The 20,397-nt window shown below is 43.4% G+C and overlaps 2 protein-coding genes across 2 annotated transcripts in view; one reads left to right on the top strand and one right to left on the bottom strand.

The window, feature by feature from the left end:
- Window positions 1-20,397, bottom strand: part of LOC308322050 (A disintegrin and metalloproteinase with thrombospondin motifs 2-like) — a 171,764-nt gene that overhangs the window by 143,052 nt on the left and 8,315 nt on the right. The window lies entirely within an intron of this gene.
- Window positions 13,340-20,324, top strand: LOC308322890 (uncharacterized protein; the record flags this gene model as incomplete). The annotated part of the gene is made up of 5 exons (XM_080774379.1): window positions 13,340-13,435; window positions 13,911-14,076; window positions 14,276-14,355; window positions 15,138-15,288; window positions 20,320-20,324. Exons 1-5 carry the CDS (start codon window positions 13,373-13,375, stop codon window positions 20,322-20,324), a joined length of 465 nt encoding a protein of 154 aa, XP_080630505.1. The 5' UTR covers window positions 13,340-13,372.

Consider the following 20,397-nt stretch of genomic DNA (forward strand, 5'->3'; position numbering starts at 1 on the left):
TTAATGCTATCGTTTCACTTCACCATACTGTATATTGAGAGCACATTAAATGAATCCCATCCACTTATTCACAACGCCGTGAACACATCCCCACATCTGTACTCAAAGCACCTGCGTGCAATTATCACTTGACGACTCATAATCACACTATAACGCATCATAACAATGATTAATGCAATATACAATTATTTTAACGTACAGTATTACAAACGAGGAGAATGATAACACAAGATCCTGCAGGCCAACAGAAAAAGCATGTCAGTGACCAGTAATTAAATTATAAATTATTATAATTGTTGACATAATTGCCACATGGAATGTGGAATTAACAATCAGACTTTGCACATTACAGATTAATGTAGTGAAAAATGTAGAGGTAACTGGAAGAGAATATATAGACAATGAGCGTCACCGAGGAACAGGGCAGTAGGCCTGGGACATTTAAGCAATACTACACGGGAGGGTGTGCTTTACGGTCATTAACGCACGTATGGAACTCCCCCACCCAAAGGCAGTGCAGAGGTGCGTTCCTGACGGACCGGTAAACCTCACCCTCCAGTGAAAACGCATTTTGGGTGGGAAGTGGGAACCCCTTTTTGTGTTTTAAACATTATGCTATAATTTAGCTATTGGAAAACTAGCAGATCTACAAGCTCATTGTTTTCAAAAATAGCAGACCTACAAGCTTGTAGCGCGCCACTCGGTGGCGCGCTACAAGCTTGTAGGTCTGCTATTTTTGAAAACTTGAGCACCACTAATACAGAAACATGTCAGAAAACTGTCAGAATTTAGAAGATTTTTTTTAATTTCGACGACAGGCCTAAATGGGCTAATGGCTCTACTTTTAATCAGATATGTAGTCCAACGTGTGTATATATATATAATATATATATATATATATATATATATATATATATATATATATATATATAATATTCAAGCAGAGCCGTCTCTCTGCACATGGACAGGGTCATCTCAGAGTCTCCAGAACAGCTCTGTAAACACACATTATGCACTTCTCAACAAGACAGTATCCAAAGCTTTCCCTACGTGTGTGAGCACACTGGCAGACGATCAGTCAGCATCATCAAAGTGCCTGATATAAGCCTGTGTATCCTCTGTTTCACTGCAGCCCCCACAGAGTTATACTTATTATCATATATCATTATATAATATTTTATATCGTTGCTGTCGGGAGGAAGATTTAGATTTAGTTTTTCATAAATCATAAATCCTTTACAGGTCTGCGTTTTGTTTTTCGAAAATATTGAAACAATGAAGTATTGAAAAAAAGCGCTTCGGACAAAACCTTTTAACTCCATTGGACCCTCAAACTGTCTGCTAAAACAGCTAACTCCACCACCTCTCCCCCTGTCATGCAAGTAATTGACAACATTTGCTGGGGTGCATACTTAGTTTAGACTAGTCATTGGTTAGACATGGGTTAAGGTTAGGTTTAGGTGTGCTGCCCCGTGGGAGGTTAGGTTTAGGGTGAGGGTTTGAGATAGATTGTATAGTTGTAGGATTAATGACTGGTCTAACTAATGACTAACCTAAACCAAAAACTGTCTAAACTAAGTACTGCACCCCATTTGCTTTGTCGGTCGAACCCACGGTTGTTCAGAACCGCCCCAAAAAGGCCTCTGCCCGGGCTCTGGCCCCTGCATATACTGTAAGCAGCTGGCCTGTTCTGACATCATTCTGACGTCTGCATAATAGACTCCATTTTTGGGCATGTCTGACAAAGAACTCCATATATGGGCATAAAATGGACACAGACATTAATATCGGGGTGGGCCATGCATTTCCAACTTGCATCGTTCCAAGTAGGTCAGTGCCCAACGGGCACCGCTGTAGAGGCTCCAACTCAGAATATCTGGGTGGGCCATGCATTTCCAACTTGCATCGTTCCAAGTGGGCCAGTGTTGTATAGAGGCCCCACAGGCACCGCTCTAGTAAATGTAAATGACAATGTAATTGAGGTGGTGGTGGTGGTGCCTTGGATGAAAAAGCTATTTATTTAAACGGGTGACCTGAGACCAAGAAGTTTGAGAACCACTGCTACATGTGCAGAACTATACAGATACATCTCTCTCTGTCAGAGACCGGGGTGGGTCTCCATCTTGTTTAAGATTCCTCTCCTGTCCTCTCTCTCTCTCTCTCTCTCTGTCCTCCTGCAGGCTTCTTCTCTCGCGTTGTGTTTTGTTTACGAGGATTACATGGAGGAAATAGAGGAAACTTCCAGACGAGCGGAAGCTTAGCCGAGTACAAAGCCACCTGTGTGATGGCTATAGTGCCAGAAGAAAGCCGACGTGCGCGGCCCCAGGAGACAGCTACGGGGCGGGGGGGGGGGGGGGGGGGGGGTCTGGGTCACAGACAGAGACGATGTCTCCCCCTGTTTTCTGGCTGCGGGGGCCTGTTAGCCAGAGACGTGCTGATGTGGCTAGCATCGATTAGATTGACTGACAGGCTGCATGGCTGGCTGGCTGACTGACTGAATGACTGACAGGCTGCATGGCTGGCTGGCTGGCTGGCTGAATGACTGACAGGCTGCATGGCTGGCTGGCTGAATGACTGACAGGCTGCATGGCTGGCTGGCTGACTGACTGAATGACTGACAGGCTGCATGGCTGGCTGGCTGACTGACTGAATGACTGACAGGCTGCATGGCTGGCTGGCTGGCTGGCTGACTGACAGGCTGCATGGCTGGCTGACTGACTGACTGACTGACAGGCTTCACACGGGTGTGATTTTTTTATGAGACTTTTAATGTTCTGCGGTCTTGATCTGTATGGTGAAGTGCAATTCATAATCATACATTTCATGATACAAATTTCATGAAATTGATCGTTCTACCTTTCTACCTCTCTTTCCCCCTATCTCTCTCTCTCTCTCTCTCAGACAGACTTGTCGTAGGATGCGCAGACACAACAGAATAGAAAACTTCTGAGGGGAAATTGTATTGTATAGCCTACTACATTTGTTCTCATCGACAAAAAAAATAAAGAAAGACAATCAGCAAGGATGGAGAGACAATACAATGTACTAGAACAAAAACTAAAATTAATATTGCACGTCTGTGTAATGCGTCTCTACTCTCGCACCCTGGTGAAATATCCTGTGGTGTATACACCATAGGGCAGGAGCCTATCTCCTGTGTCTGTAGCGTGAGGCAGCTTGATGTACAGATACACCCCCTGGACATGACGCTAGTATGTGGGCAGGGACTTACCCCCAATCCAACCCTGGATGCTGGGTGCCAAACAGGGAGGCACCAGGTCCCATTTTTCTCTGTATGACCCGGCCGGGGATCAAACCCCGACCTCCCAGTCTCTGGGCGGACTCTCAGACCACAAGGCCAGTGAGATGGTTAAACCTTATGTATTGACACGAACCAAATGTGGCACAAACCGTAGTTTGATTTTGAATGAACTCAACAAAGGCACACCAAATATTCAAAACGGTCAGAGATTCTGCCAATAATCATATTCTTTGATCCCGACATCCAACAAAGAATCACGTGCCGTTGAGACCCCATCTCTGTGTATAGGCAGAAGAATGACATCACATGAACGTGCTATAATCATCGGGGTTCCTTTCAGTCCAGGTTTCCCTGCGAGGGGATTCCTAGTTATTTGCGCGCCTCTCAAATTATCCCTGAGCCAGCACTCGGTGAATGACATGAATGACAGAGAGAGAGAGAGAGACAGAGAGAGAGAGAGAGAGAGAGAGACAGAGAGAGAGATGAAAAAAGAGAGGTGAAGGGTGCTGGTTAAGTGCAGTCAGTGAGAGGCAGTAATCACAGGCCTGGTAATAAAAGCTCTGCTTTGCTCTCATGTGTAACGTTCCAAAGAATGGTCCCCCGCTCTCTCTCTCTCTGATAATAGCTGTATAGATGGAGAGTAATTGTATGTTTGAGTCGAGCTACACTACAGGGTGGAACCTGCAATCAGATACCACGATTGTGTTTTCTCTCCTCTCCCTCTCTCTCGGCCCATCTCTCCATTCACATATCATGGCTCAGCAGTCAGCACGTAGCGCACTCTCTCTCTCTCTCTCTCTCTCCCACGGCCCTGAGGCTCCGGCAACAACAACCACTGTTCTCCTTTCTACCCCCCACCCCCCAAAGCGCACACGCACGCACACGCACACACACACACACACACACACACACACACACACACACACACACACACACACACACACACAGAGTCAGCCAGCCAGCCAGGGTCAATAACAGCTGTGTGCTGCACTGTAATTGATGTCATCATTTCAATTTGAGCTGATTACGGTTGAGAGCTGCTTATCATCATGTGACCCAGGGTAAAATAACCGTGTGTGTGTGTGTGTGTGCAGTGAGACGCCATGCCTGACTGAGCGTACTGCCCTCCTGCTTTGCCTGCCCGCCTGGATGGATGGATGGAGGGATGGATGGATGGATGGAGGGATGGATGGATGGAGGGAGGGAGGGAGGGATGGATGGATAGAGGGAGGGAGGGAGGGAGGGATGGATGGATGGATAGAGGGGTTGGCTCTAGGGATGTCCCGATCAAAAAAACGGAGTGGTTCAACTCCGTGTGAGGGTCCCGAAACTTCCAGACCCACAGGAACGCGTCCGAAACGGTCGAGAAATGACAGAGTTTGCTGTGTGGGGGAATTAGCCTTTAGCAGACACCCCTCTCTAGGGACATTGCTGTTCCTTGGAGTGGTTGCACCACTCAAAACTTTATTCCGATCATTTGACTTTGAGTATCTGCCGATACAGATTTTTCCCGATCTGATATTTATATATATACACTTACGCCATATCACAATAGTACAATATCCAAAAATCACGGACAATATCCAGTCTAGTATCATGATATGGATATAATGTTAATACGAAGCTCTCCCGATCACATTTATTTGACGTACTTAAAACTAGTCTACCGCTACAAATTGGTATAACAATCATAATCGCAAAACATGCTTTTATTCTGCAAAAATACACAGTCAAAGTGCTTACAAGCCGTCGCAGGCGCGCAGCGGGTCTCTTTCGGATGCCTGAAGTGCTCGAGGTAACTTATTTATGAGAGTTGCAGATGTGCCATTCCATTCTCTTCACGCTTTTAACATCTTTTCCTGAAGAATTTCTAAAAAGGCATGTTTTTCCCTGCGGGTTTTATTCACTGATTAGCCTAATGCTAATTCTACTGCTTTGCTACTGGAAAGACGTGTCCAGCAGAGGAACTCTATCTATTCAGAGAATCTGAATAGAATTAACATAAAACACCTTTAATGACCCGATCCTTCTCACTGACCAGGTTCTGTTTCTGACACTCTACTGAATGGTTCTGTTTCTGACACTACTGAATGGTTCTGTTTCTGACACTCTACTGAATGGATCTGTTTCTGACACTCTACTGAATGGATCTGTTTCTGACACTCTGCTGAAAGGATCTGTTTCTGACACTCTACTGAATGGATCTGTTTCTGACACTCTGCTGAAAGGATCTGTTTCTGACACTCTACTGAATGGTTCTGTTTCTGACACTCTACCTAATGTTTCTGTTTCTGACACTCTACTGAATGGTTCTGTTTCTGACACTCTACTGAATGGATCTGTTTCTGACACTCTACTGAATGGATCTGTTTCTGACACTCTACTGAATGGTTCTGTTTCTGACACTCTACTGAATGGATCTGTTTCTGACACTCTACTGAATGGATCTGTTTCTGACACTCTACTGAATGGATCTGTTTCTGACACTCTACTGAATGGATCTGTTTCTGACACTCTACTGAATGGATCTGTTTCTGACACTCTACTGAATGGATCTGTTTCTGACACTCTACTGAATGGATCCGTTTCTGACAATCAACTGAATGGTTCTGTTTCTGACAATCAACAGAATGGTTCTGTTTCTGACAATCAACTGAATGGTTCTGTTTCTGACAATCAACTGAATGGTTCTGTTTCTGACAATCAACTGAATGGTTCTGTTTCCGACAATCAACTGAATGGATCTGTTTCTGACAATCAACTGAATGGTTCTGTTTCTGACAATCTACTGAATGGTTCTGTTTCTGACACTCTACTGAATGGATCTGTTTCTGACAATCTACTGAATGGTTCTGTTTCTGACACTCTACTGAATGGTTCTGTTTCTGACAATCAACTGAATGGATCTGTTTCTGACAATCTACTGAATGGTTCTGTTTCTGACAATCTACTGAATGGTTCTGTTTCTGACACTCTACTGAATGGATCTGTTTCTGACACTCTACTGAATGGTTACATTGGTACATTTGGGGGGGAAATACCTCCCCCAACATCAACACACAACGGCATGCAGCTGCACAATTAATCGACAAAAATAATGAGAATGGTGTGAGAATCGTGACTTCAATTCTTGTGGAGGAAAATTGAGATTCACATTTGAGCAAGAACCGTGTAGCGTGCAGAGTATGGAGTACACAAAGTTAACTATGGTTTAACTAGTTGTTTTGTCAGTTCCAAAATCATGCGTGCGTGCGTGCATCTGCAGTCCTTAAAACCAATTTAGCTTGCATTCAATTCTAGGTTATTTATCATCGTAATAACAGCGAGAAAGAGCACAGTATGGCACATCATGTAACGTTACATTTTCTTCAAAAACAACATGGTTTTTCACACCATCTTAACTCCCAGCTGCAGACACGACTTCATGCTTCAGTGTCGCCACTTCTCTTCTGAATTCTGCGGAGGTTTAAACTGGGGGCTTTCAAAGCAAATACAAAAATAGCACCATCACCTTCCAGCCTTCCTGCTGTGCACTAATAACACATGCACGCACGCATGCACACGCACACACACGCGCGCACGCCGCGCTCAAGATCAGATTGTACAAAGGGCAACACCTGCAGAGGATGACTCTCGCCATCTGCCTATAAATGATGCTAATTCCATTGCGAGAAGAAGAGTGCAGACAAATTGCATTGTTAGCTGAGAGTGTACTGCGGAGTGTGGACAGGCCCGGGGCGATAATATGAACAAAATCTAACTAAAACTAAAACTAAACAATTATGTCTGATAATATGCCTGGATAATATAAAATATTGTGACAATATCGTCTGGATGACTATTGGGTGTTTTTCGACAAAATATTTCACATATTCACAGAAGGAGGAGACCCAAGTTGGCTGTTGTGAAGTGTTTGAAGTGAAGCTCATCAGCTATTTCCGCTTTAAAAAAAAAAAGTATAAATTATTAAGTAGGCCGATGTCAGTAATTTAAGTTATAGATATCTGCCTGTGAAGTTTATGATCACAAAAAAGACTAAAAGACAGAAATAAAAAATGTAGGCTATTCATATGTTCAAATGTTTAGACGATTACTCGTCAACTGATATTACGTAATCGTGACAGCCCTCTGTCTCCATGTCTCTCTCTCTCTGTTTATCTTCCTCTGTCTGTCTATCTTTCACTTCATCTCTCAGTCAATCTTTCTCTTCCTGTGGGTTTGTGCGTTTTGGGAGCAAATGCGGTCTGTTCGCCCGCCCGCCTGCATGTATACCTGCCTGCCTGAATGCCCGCCAGCCCGCCTGCATGTCTGTCTGACACCCTGCCTGCCTGCCTGTCTGTCTGCCTGTCTGTCTGACACCCTGCCTGCCTGCCTGCCTGCCTGCCTGTCTGTCTGTCTGTCTGACACCCTGCCTGCCTGCCTGTCTGTCTGACACCCTGCCTGTCTGTCTGACACCCTGCCTGCCTGCCTGTCTGTCTGCCTGTCTGTCTGACACCCTGCCTGCCTGCCTGCCTGCCTGTCTGTCTGCCTGCCTGTCTGACACCCTGCCTGCCTGACTGCCTGCCTGCCTGCCTGCCTGACTGCCTGCCTGCCCGCCTGCTTGTCTGCCTGCCTGTCTACCTTCCCTTCTCTTGCTGTTGTTTCCCATGTGCTTTTAATACCATCATCATTAGTGGAGCTCTCCTGCCTGACGTTACCGCCGCTGGCTGGCCAAGAGACATGAGAGGGAGAGAGAGAGAGAGAGAGAGAGAGAGACAGAGAGAGACGAGAGTGGAAACAAGAAGAAGTGAGTTGGTGGTCGTTATGATACAGCTTTTGATCTGGTGTCTGTCCTTGTGTTGGTCATACCGTTTGTACGCCCCACGTGCATGATCACTTGTCCATGTGAACAGACAAATTCCAAGGTGTGTGTGTGTGTGTGTGTGTGCGTGCGTGTATATGACTATATGCAAAGCCTGTATATGTAGAAAACACGACAACGGTAACAAGCCAGGTGTCCGTGGGACGGGTCCACCTGGATTTTACGACGACGCTCGAAGATCACAGACCCTCCTCCTCCTCCTCACACTTCCTGTTCTCCATGTCTTCACACAGAGAGAGAGAGAAAGAGAAACATGGAGACCTCGCAGTTCGCTGGTGTGTGTGTGTGTGTGTGTGTGTGTGTGTGTGTGTGCCCCCACCCCTCTGTTCACACTACATCCTGAAGTGAAGACCCCTGTTATTTGGGCGGTAGGTTTACCCTCTGATTATCCCAACAGTTTGCAACATCTGGATATAATGGATGTCTCAATGTATGTATAGGTTCAGTTATATAGGTTATAGGTTGGAGAGAGAGAGAGAGAGAGAGAGAGAGAGAGAGAGAGAGAGAGAGAGAGAGAGAGAGAGAGAGAGAGAGAGAGAGAGAGGGAAAAAAAGAGAGAGTGTACATATGTGATGTATATATCAATGAACTCCGTCTGTCTGTCATTTTGATAATAATTGCCGTTTCAGATTGGGGGACTTTGTGTTGCTTTTATGAACCTAGTAGCAGATTTGTTTTAATCTCTCTGTCTGGTACTGAAGGACCACCTGCGTTGTTCTTTTGTCATCACGGAGGCTGCGGCTTTATTCTCTTGCCAGAAAAGCTCATTAATGGTGGCACAGTCGGTAGCGCTGTCGCCTCACAGCTACAAAGGTCCTGGGTTCGAATCCGCTGGGGGGAGTGGTGGGGTTGGCAGAAGGGCCTTTCTGTGTGGAGTTTGCATGTTCTCCCCGTGTGTCCCCAATAGAGCGTCGCAGTCCCGCCCCCTACCAGGGCCCAGTAAATGATTCCCCGTACATTTTCCTCATAGACATTTCAAAAGGTATTTATTTAAAGACCTTTTAAGCCTCGTACAAAGCCAACTCGAGTTGTGAGAAATCATGACAACAAACACAATTTTTCGGGCCGAACAAATAATTAGAAAGAAGAAGAAAACGGCAGGTTACAACACTTTTTTTCTTGTTTTTCTTCTTTGTAATTATTTGTTTGGTGCAAAATATTGTGTTTATTGTCATGATTTGTCACAACTCGAGTTGGCTTTGTACGACGCTTAAAAGGTCTTTAAATAAATACTTTTTGAAATGTCTATGGGAAAAATGCATTGGGAATTATTTCCTGGGCCTAGCGTCGTCATGAAAGGGGGCGGGACTGCGACGCTAGTCTATAGAGCGCCGCAGTCCCTCACCCTTTCAGAAAAACGAGTGGCCCAGGAAATGAAACCCCAATGCATTCTCCCATCGGCACTTCTAATATAATTTATTTAAAGACGGTTATGCCGCAGACAAAGCCAACTCGGATCGTGACAAATCATGACAATGAACACAATGTTTTGGGCCGATCAAATAATTTATAAGACGAAAAACAAAACAAATAGTGTTGTCTCCTGACTTTCTTTTCTTCTTTCTAATGATTTGATCGGCCCAAAACATTGTGTTCATTGTCATGATTTGTCACGATCCGAGTTGGCTTTGTCCACGGCATAACCGTCTTTAAATTTCTGAAAGGAGGAGGGACTGCGGCGCTCTATAGGGTAGGTACACACAAAAAAAAAATGTGATAAATCTAGGCCCCTTATGGTACTTTTGTCCTAAATGTACCCTTTGGATCGGTAGAGTACCATATACGGTACTAAAATGGCCCATATGGTACAAAACTGTAGCCCTTAAAAGGTACAAATTAGTTTTTGGACCCCTAGGTACATATTTGAACCCATTCTGAGCTTGTAGACCCGCCTTTGAAGCAAAATGGTCAGTGATTGGCTGAATGCAAGTCAGCTTTCTGCTGTACTGGCCAATCACAGTGCATCTTCACCAGTCAAGAGGAACATGCCCAGCCACCCACCAGCTAGGCGCCATTTTACGGTGCATTTAAGTTTGCTTAGCAGTGCTGACACAGCACTTTCCACTCGGGACTTTGGGTCGGTAAGGTAGCTACTAGTTAGTAGTTAGCGGGAGTTTGGGTCGTTGTAGCCGGGTGGCGGCCGCCGGCCAGACGGACGGACAACCAAACTAACAGCGATATGGCGACAGTATTCGTATTAGGAGGAGTAGACGTACGAAAGCTGTCCACCTTGACTACAGAGGAACTGATTCACAAGCTTGTCGCGGAAGCTGGAATAGACGTTTCAGAAGTCGAGGCAAAAAGGTTTACCGGTACGTATCTTTATTTAATGTTTGCACTAACTTGCAGTAAGCAGTTTAATGTTTAGGAACATATAGGCTATATAAATAAAATGTTGAGCACCAACATGCAACATGTCGTTTAACATGTCGGGGAAAACTGAAATGGCGGATATACGCGCCAAAACGTGTTTTCCCTGTTACTGTGTTTTGTTTCCCTGCTCGCGGGAGCAGACTGGCAGTAGCATGTTCATTTATAATATTTAAAGCGTCATTCCACTGTCTTTATTTCGGGGTTGTATCATGATATTATGGTTTGCGTCCGTATTGTTTTGCGGGCCACCACGCAATCATTCACCACCACAGTAATACGTTCATTTGCCAACAAATTATCTGTTCATTTCTGGCGTGTGTGAACACACCGTGCTGCTGAAACACGGGCAGACAAATGCAAAGCTACACAGTGTTTCCCAAACTGTGTGCTCAATGTTGTTTGCGCACCGTCCGTGCGCAAACAACATAGCACACTCTACACGCCATGGCACCGTCAGTGTGTGTGTGACCCACGGCTCGTCGGCTCCGTCCCACACACGCATGCGTTGCGAAATTCGTCGGGTGAAAGAAAGTGTGCTGTGCTGTACTGTATGCCAATGTTGTGTTGCGGCTGTGTGTGCGTGTGTGTGTGAGCGCCCTTGGCCGTTGTGAAATACTTTCCGCCCTGGGTGCGTTTCCGCAGTTTTTATTCACTAATGCATTCATTATTCTGCTTACTTTTCTCCTCCATCTCCTATTATGACAGGGATACATGTGAAAAACGTATTTTTCCATTTCACCAGGTCTTTAGCCTCTGAAACCTGTCCGTGCTGTCTGGTCTGACTAGACTGAACTACCTGTACAATTTGTCCTTATGTGGGGAAACGGTTAGTGTGGAGGAGGAGGTGTTTAAATGGCTTTAATTAAGTATAAAGTAATAAATACAACGTTTACAATTTGTCATATGATTCATTTAATTAAATCAGCTATACTGTGTGTGTGTGTGTTTCCTCAGAGAATGAAGTGGACGGAGAAACGGTGGACTGTGGACTAACTGAACAAATGATTGGCTTCCTCTTCGCTGGATCATTCAAAAAACAAATTAAATTTAAACAATTTGTAGAAAAATACAAAGAGGGTGAGACAGAGATTTGTTTACAGCCAATTGAGCCCGAAGAAGCCTCCCAATCTCAGCTTTCCACGGTTTCAAGGCAAGTGCATCTCCATAAGATAGTTGTGCTTATTTGAGGCTGAACAGTTTTCTGAAAAACCTATGTTTCCATGTCAGTATAGTGCTCAACCCTTTTGATGTCGAGGACCCCCAGAATTATCTGTATTTGGCTGCGGGCCCCCATCTGAAAATGTGTAGTTCCAGGGACCCCACCAGAAGCAAGGATTTGAGTTGAATTTTGATTTGAGAACATATATTCAATGATTTGTGCCATTAAAAAAAAAAAGGTTTTCAATGGGTAAAGTGTATAACATAATGCTTAAAACACCAAAAAGGGGTTCCTGTCCTGACTGGGTTAAATGGGTATGCCAACATATTGGGTGATTCAGCGGTCCAGGCACCTGACTGGCACTGCCGCAGGTTCGACCCCCGATCCCCACGGACTTTACTGCATGTCTCCCCCCCCCCCCCCCTTGTCAGCCTACTGTCTATCCCTCCTACAAAAAAAAGAGACTGGAAGACACTGTCACAGAACGAATATAAAACTAACAAAAGAAAACTGCTTGTTCCATTGCAGTGCTGAACCAGCCTGTGGGAGTGTTGAACCAGCCCGTGTGAGACTACAACATATCACCATCTGTCCAACCTTTCCCCATGACGTTCAGACGGTGCTCGATGCCAGGGACCCGCGTCTCGTAGTGCCGAGAATACGTCACAAAATTACCAGTGTGCTGTATGAAAAACTAATGTTGCACAACATGTAAGTATCAACTGTTAACCATTACTATAACTTTAGTACTTGGCAGTCATACATTGTTAGCTGATCTTTTAAGAAACCTTGAGTTTGTAATTGCTTTTTGGGCTAGGTATCCAACCACAGCGGAGTACGTTCAGGTTGCCAAGTCAGTGGTTGTGAAATACCCGCATCTTAGAGATGCAGAGGGGAATGGCTATGTAAGTTGTGTTTTATTCTCTTCAATCTTCAGTGATTTCTGTGTGTATGTACATGCGACGAAAAATGGCAGATCTACAAGTTCATAGCGCGGCACAAAGTGCCGTGCTATGAGCTTGTAGATCTGCTATTTTTCAATAGCTAAAGTATAACATTGCTTAAAACACCAAAAGGGGTTAATAGCCAAATGTGTTCCATTTTATCCAGACAACCTGGCATGCGTCCCTAAAAAGAAAATGTAAAAATGAACGTGCACCACTGCTCAGCAATACCGAGGTCCGAAAGATGAAAGAGAAGTATGGCCACGCAAAGAAGCCCCAACCTCCCTCTACACCTAGTTTGCACAAACGAGCAGCTAATCAATGTGTAAGTCATTTGTCATATCTATATATTTTGAGGGTGACTGTGTTCCAGGTTGTCCCTAGCTAAATGATGGAGAGTTGGTAACCAAATTGACTCTTGAGAGTGTAAATAGAAACCAAATGGACCCTTTTAATTTTCTAATAAGTCTTCACAACATTTGCCTGTTATTTCTTGTATGGTTACCACATAAATACAGCATGGAATTGTGAACAGAATCTCATCCAACGATAACAAAATGGCTTTGCATACGTGGGAGCAGGCGTTGCACTGTGCAACTCATCCAGATCTGTCTATGCTTTTTCCACAGGAAATACTGGTTGTCGGAGAGGATGCCACTTCTGTGAAGGCCCATGTTGCCGTTCTTCAAAGTGAATACCAGAAGACTCATCCAGATCTCCCAACTGTGAAAGATCTCATGGTGCGAACCTTCTCCTGGAGACGGCGTGAAATCATGGATGGGATCTCTGTGGAAGATCTACTCCAAAGCTATCCCTTCCTAAGGGCTCCTGGTGGAGTAAGTATAGTGCACAGCTGAATGTTGCAGCATTATCAATCTATCAGGGGTCATTAACTTTATCTGGTTACAAAAATATGTTTTCAAGCCCAATGGCTAGCAAATCTTAACATTTTGATTCCTTTTTAAATCAAAACCAAACCTCTTTGCCAAAAATAGATCTACAAACTCACAGCATATCGCAGCAACGCATTGTGATGTGAGCTTGTAGATTTGCTATTTTCTGCACATTTTCCCCATCACACAATTAGGTAAGCACCCATGTAATAATATCTCAAACTTGTATAGCGCTTTTACGCTTTACATTGGGGGCAGAGCTATAGCAACAAAATGAAAACAACCTCATGTAAGTCCTCATGAGTACCTAGGGGTCTCTGTCCCTGTTGAAAACCCATCTATGTAGTAATTTCAAATATTGTGAGATTGTATATCATAGGCATATGCTGAATATTAATCATTCTTGTGTTTTCTACAGTTTTCTGATGAGGTTGATCGAATCCATCCAGCCACAAGCAGTCTGTGTGATCGCTTCAGGGAGGGCTTCGCTGGTATTTTGCCAGAAGTTCTAAAACGTGCAGGAAAATCCCACGCAGAAGTCTTCAACGCCGCAAGACAGGATGCCCTGGCTGAAGATCTACCAGGTAGTGAGCACTTTTCTAATTAAACACGTTGCACACTTTAGTTTAGACATACTATTGGTCCGACTGTCACCAACAACCTACTTCAAACCCTAACCTAACCACAAGTTAGTTTCTGACCGTTGTTTCCTCATGTCGGTCCGTTGGTGTGCATCCCCACTTGATGTGATTGGTGACTCTTGCTACGTTTACTGCATTCCAGAAATCGACTTCAGGGCCGGGCTGATCATACTGCCGTCCATCTTCAAAGAGAAAATTGAAGTCTTCATCATGATGGGAGAGGTGAGCATCTGAATTGTCCTGCACGGTGTTTCACTGCTTTTCAGTTCTATCACCATGTAAACAGTTTAGAGCAGCCACAAAGCCTGTGTGAGCAGCGTACTCATCTAGGCACAGCATTTGGGAACCACTGCTCTCCTCCACTGTATGCAGCCCATGTCAATTGTATGGGTCATCCAATCCTACTACTACAAAAACATATATAATTGTGGGGCCGTACTTCTTGTCACACACTTTCATAGCTGGAAGCTGCCCGGTACAACCACAGTCTGACCTGCTAGCCACTGAGCAGCTCCACCGGAGCGGTTTGGATTAAGGGCCTTGTTCAGTGGTGGTAATGAGGGAGAGGCAACCGCTGCCCCACCCAGATGTATTGTGTTTAACATAAATGACAAATCTGTTCTTTCTATATAAATGCCACTGAAGTTACAAAATGTAAACTAGGGGTCTTTTTTTCAAGCCAAGGAACCCTTAGCAGTGACCCTCACCAATGTGTATATGATGTAGTGTTTGTTTACACATTAGCTTTGGTAATAATATGTTGACTTCATGTTAAAGTTTATTTTCAGTCATTTAACCACTTTAACCTTAAATAAAAATTTTATTTTGTCTGCCGCCCCTTGACCAAATTTCTAAGCTCACAATGTGTCAGTCATGAGCTTGTAGATCCAATATGTTTGGCAAATGTCCCCAGAAAAAATAACGATGCGGTTCAAAGTGGTTGATGTAACAAGTTTTGACACATATTTTGAAAATATTAATTTTGCATGTTTTGCTTTATGTAGGGGGATGCTGCTACGCCCAATCCAACCATACAAGTCATGGACCAGGACTGGAAGATGGCCATCGCTGGACGGGTGCGGTGTGTGGTGAAAGTTGACGGTGCGGACGTGTGCCAGTGCAGAAGCCTTGATGAAGCCTTCATAACAGCCTTCTGTATGTATTTTGTTTTCAACCTTGCATACCCACCAGGTCTGAAAAAAACTCTCACTTTCCTTCAGCTGCGCATCGTCAATATCAAGGAAGAGGGAGACAAGGCCATTCCAACAACCATACTGCGGGTGATTAACGCTCTGTGCACTGCAAATAATTAACCGTCTGTACTAGATCACAATGCATCAGTGCCCAAAATGCACTAGAAAGGTTTTTACCCTCTCAAAGTTAATTATACATATTGGACTAGTTCATGCACATCAACCAAATTTTAGTATCACATGTGGTTTAGGTGATTGTCAGTCAACATTTACCAAATATCCTTCTTATAGACGACATGTGTACAGAAAACACAAATCAAGATTTAGATCTAGGCCTATTGATAATGTCTACGTAGAGCAACCAAGTGTGGAGAATGAACCAAGTACTTCTGATGAACACCAAAGTGTGGAGAATGAACCAAGTACTTCTGATGAATTTGATTCCAGGCCATATTTAGATCAACTACTTGAGGATTTCAAAGATAATCTCTTTGGCTTTGTGCTTAAATGCAGAGAGAAAAACCTTCTAAATGTGTCACTTCAACAAGACATTACAAATGATGTCAAATTTCTATTTAGTTTTTTCAAAGAGAATTATGATTCATTTATTTCTTATCATCTGAAAAAAGGTGGTTTTGATATTTCAAATTGCCCCGAACTTCAGCAGGTTTTACACTCATCAGATTTCTTTGATAACGCTTATGAAGCAGTCCGTTCTCCACACATGATTCAAGAACACTGTAAATCCAAGTTGAACTATACAAAACCTGTACACTACACATTGAAAAGCTCTTCTGGCCAAAAAGTTGGTTCCTTTTCCTATGTTCCCATTGCTGAAGTTTTAAAGAAGTACTGTGCTCATGATGACGTCTGGGATCAAATACTATCTGAAAATAACCAGGTCATAGATGAAGAGCTTCTGACAGATTATAGAGATGGTCTTTATTTTAAGGAGCATTCTGTTTTTAGAGAGCATCCCGATGCTTTAAGAATTCATCTTTTTGAAGATGAATTTGAAATAGTGAATCCTCTTGGAGCCAAGAGAGGGAAGCATAAGCTATGTGGATTTTACTACACTATTGGAAATATGAGTGGAAAGTATCGATCTCAACTCGGCCACATTCACTTAGCCATGTTAGTTCAATATTCAACCCTGACAAAATATCGGAATGCCATCTTAAAACGAATGCTAGATGACCTAAAACAGCTTTCAGCTGAAGGCTTTACTGTAAGTGTTCGTGGAACAGAGCACACAGTTTATGCTGCTGTAGCAACCTTTTCAGCTGACAATCTCTCTGCTCACATGATTGGTGGCTTCAGAATGTGTTTTAGCTCGGGTAGAATTTGTCGTAACTGTATGGCAACTCATGCAGAAATCAATGACTCATTCCTAGAAGATGATTTTGTTCTGAGAAACACTGAAGTCCACAAATATCATCTCCAGTGTGTCCAGCAGAACAAGTCCAATGTAGCTGTGTATGGTGTAAAAGGCAATAGTTATTTTGATTCACTAGGTTATTTTGATGTGACCAAGTCTTTGCCCCCAGACATCATGCATGATATGTTGGAGGGAGTTGTTCCACTGACAATGAAGCATGTTATTTGCGAGGCACATAGAAAAAAGCACATCAGTATAACTGAGCTAAACGAAGAGCTTAACAAACTCAGTGTAGGTCAGAATGACAAGGCTAATAAGCCTGTGCCGTTGTCTGAACGACTCCAAACTGTAGGCATTGTAGGATCTGCTACTCAAAAATGGTGTCTTTTCAGATTATTGCCTTTTCTAATGGGGCAACGTGTTCCTCCTGGCAGCAGTTACTGGCACGTGTTCTTATTATTGCGAAGTATTGCAGATGTTGTCATGGCAGCTAAGGTGCGGAAAGATGACCTAGCATGTCTTCCGTTACTTATTCATGAATTCCTTTCTGAGATGAAAGCGGAATTTGGAAATGTACTAACGCCTAAATGTCATTTTCTTATACATTATCCAAGACTTATGTTAATGTATGGTCCCCTCCGTTCTCTTTGGTGTATGAGATTTGAAGGAAAACATCAATATTTTAAGAACCTGGCTAAGAACACTCGAAATTTTGTAAACGTAGCTATGACACTAAGCAATCGTCACCAGTTCAAGCAATGTTGGGAATTTTCAGCTGCCAACATCTTGGGTGATTTTGAAAAGGTGCCTGGTAAAAGTGTCAGCACACCATTTTTGTCTCTTCCCATTACTCTTCAGACTGCTCTAAAAACAAATGATAAGTTTAACTTCAGAGCTACAGAATTAGAGGACAAAGTCAGTCAACGTGTCTCTGAAGTAACTTTAGACAACATAAAGTATGCAGTTGGAGATGTACTGACATTAGACCTTTTACATGTTGAAAGAATTCCTGTATTTGTACAGATCAAATACATTCTTAACATTGATACCATGTGGGTGCTTGGCAGTAAAATGTTGCTTCCATTGTCCTTTGACTCACATTTTCATGCTTATCATGTAAAAGTAGACAGTGACTGGATGTTGCTCAAACCTGGAGACGAATTGGACCACACATCGCTTGACACATATTCAGTGGATGATCATTTGTATGTTGCGTTGAAACATTTCGTATAGATCTTTTGAAAGGAATTTGTAGTTTTGTGAAGACTAGCTGGATGTCACAGAATTGAGTACAATTCCCCCAGCATTTCAGCAATGCAAGACTGTTAATGAACGGCTCAACAGGCTCGATGCATCAGTCTTGTGTTGTATAAGTGCTGGGGGAATTGTACTCATTCATGTTTATATAGTTTTACATGTGTGCACTAAATGTTGATGTTGTATGTATTTTATATTTTTACATGTTTGCACTAAATGTACTCAAGTACATGTTGCACAAAACCTTGCACAAAACCTAATTTTGCACTAGGTTGTTCTTTGCACTAGGTTGTTCATGTTGCACAACCATAATATTATTGCCCAATTGACCTGCACTTTGGGAAAAAATAAAAAGTTATTGAATGTTGTTCATGTTTCTGAATCCATTTTGTATTTGTACATAAAGGTACATTGTTGCCAGTAGGGGTACAGAATTACTATTTTAGAGGTACAGGGATGTTATTTTAGAGGGGTACAGAAATGTTATTTTAGAGGTACAATGTTGTCCATATAGGGGTACAATGTCACTATAGGGGTACAGAAATGTTATTTTAGAGGTACAATGTTGTCCATATAGGGGTACAATGTCACTATAGGGGTACAGAAATGTTATTTTAGAGGTACAATGTTGTCCATATAGGGGTACATAAATGTTTTTTTCAAGGTACAATGTTGTCCATATAGGGGTACATAAATGTTATTTTCGAGGTACAATGTTGTCCGTATAGGGGTACATGAATGTTCTTTTCGAGGTACAATGTTGTCCGTATAGGGGTACATAAATGTTATTTTAGAGGTACAATGTTGTCCATATAGGGGTACATAAATGTTCTTTTAGAGATGCAGGCAAAGGTACAAATTTGTCAATAGGGGTACAGGAATGTTATTTAGAGGTACAACCAAGAAGGGTACACCAATGTACCAATACCAAAGGTACATTTCTGTACTCAACTAGGGTACTCCGGGGGTGACAAGCCATTTGTACCCCAAAAGGAACAAATCCGCCATGTTATTTTTCTGTGTGTACCTCACAAAAGAACATGCAGTAATCGTGGTCTCTAAACTGCCTCCCCCTGGCCAGCCGGGGCAGCTGATGGAGGGGGGAAAATGCATGGTTGATATAACGACAACGTGTTCCTTCCAAGCGCTACGTCGAGCCTGACCCCTGTCAGGTGAAAAGAAGCAGCTTGGAAGGAAGCATGAGGACAGTCCGTTGCTCTCCCCAGGTTGGCGGAGGGAGTGTAGAGCCCAGGGTTACATTAGGTAATTGACACTGGGTGAAAAATGGGTAACACAAACTCGTGGGACAAAAAGTACGAAAAAAAGGTACGAGGTTGGTTTGTTGAGTGATCGAGACTAATACTATCATTATTAGAGGCACGTCTTCCCAATCTTTATTACAGTTGTTTGATCTGGGCTTCTTTGGTCAGAACACTAACTATAGGCTGTTAAAGGATTTAGTGAGGCAGTGCAGCATGTCAGCACACAGCATGGGGGGAGCAGAGTGGAACTAGAACCAAAACAACACATCCCGGCATGTCAACTTTATTAAAGGAACATGCCAGTCTCATTTTGACTTCAAGCCATTAGCCCGAGAGAGATGATTGCCCGTCTTCAGAAGAATGCTGTGTACATAGCTGTGCGTGCGTATATATGTGTATGCAGCGTATACATACTTCAGTGCACGGTTTCCCAAACAGTGGGTCGGGGACCCATTTGTGGGTCACCGACCAATTTGTATGCTTCACAACTCCAGTGAAAACCCCATTTTATTGTCCCACATAAAATAAAATAAGAATATAGTGGCTAAACATAACATAGCAGACAGAAGGCCAAAATAATTAGTTCCTACACAGAGGTTTACCCATGGCTCAGCTATAGCGGAGAAAAATGACTCAAATTTGTTATTACAATATTTTGGGACAAACATTAAATGGGGGTAGACTAATGTATGTCAAACTGGGGGTCCTTGAAATTAAACAGGTTGAGAATCACAGCTAAGTCTTCTCTTACGGGGGTCCCTGGCATATATCTTCTAATGGGGGGGGGGGGGGGGTCCGCGGGCTAATTAGTGTCAAATTGGAGGTTCCTTGACATGAAAAGTACTGGTTTAGAGTTGCGTAAGTGAAGCTGATGTGGCACGCAGCAGTTTGCAACTATGGCTTTTCTGTCAGCCCTGTTCTCATAACCCTCAGGGCTGGACCAGGGATGAAAACAAGGTCACCCAGCCAGCGCTTTTCCTTTCCAGCTTCAACCAGTGGCAATAACCACCAAACCCTCAACCATAGTGGCAATAACCACCAAACCCTCAATGTTGGCTGTGCTAATCTGCCCCAATGTGTGTGATGTGATCTCCAGGCTAATTGAGCCATTGGTTTCCTCCTCTCACGAATCACGTCAAATTCGCACTCTCTCGCTTACTATACTCGGCACACA

The sequence above is a fragment of the Protomyctophum bolini genome (assembly GCF_963924005.1).
Source record: "Protomyctophum bolini genome assembly, chromosome: 10".
Lineage (NCBI taxonomy): Eukaryota > Metazoa > Chordata > Actinopteri > Myctophiformes > Myctophidae > Protomyctophum > Protomyctophum bolini.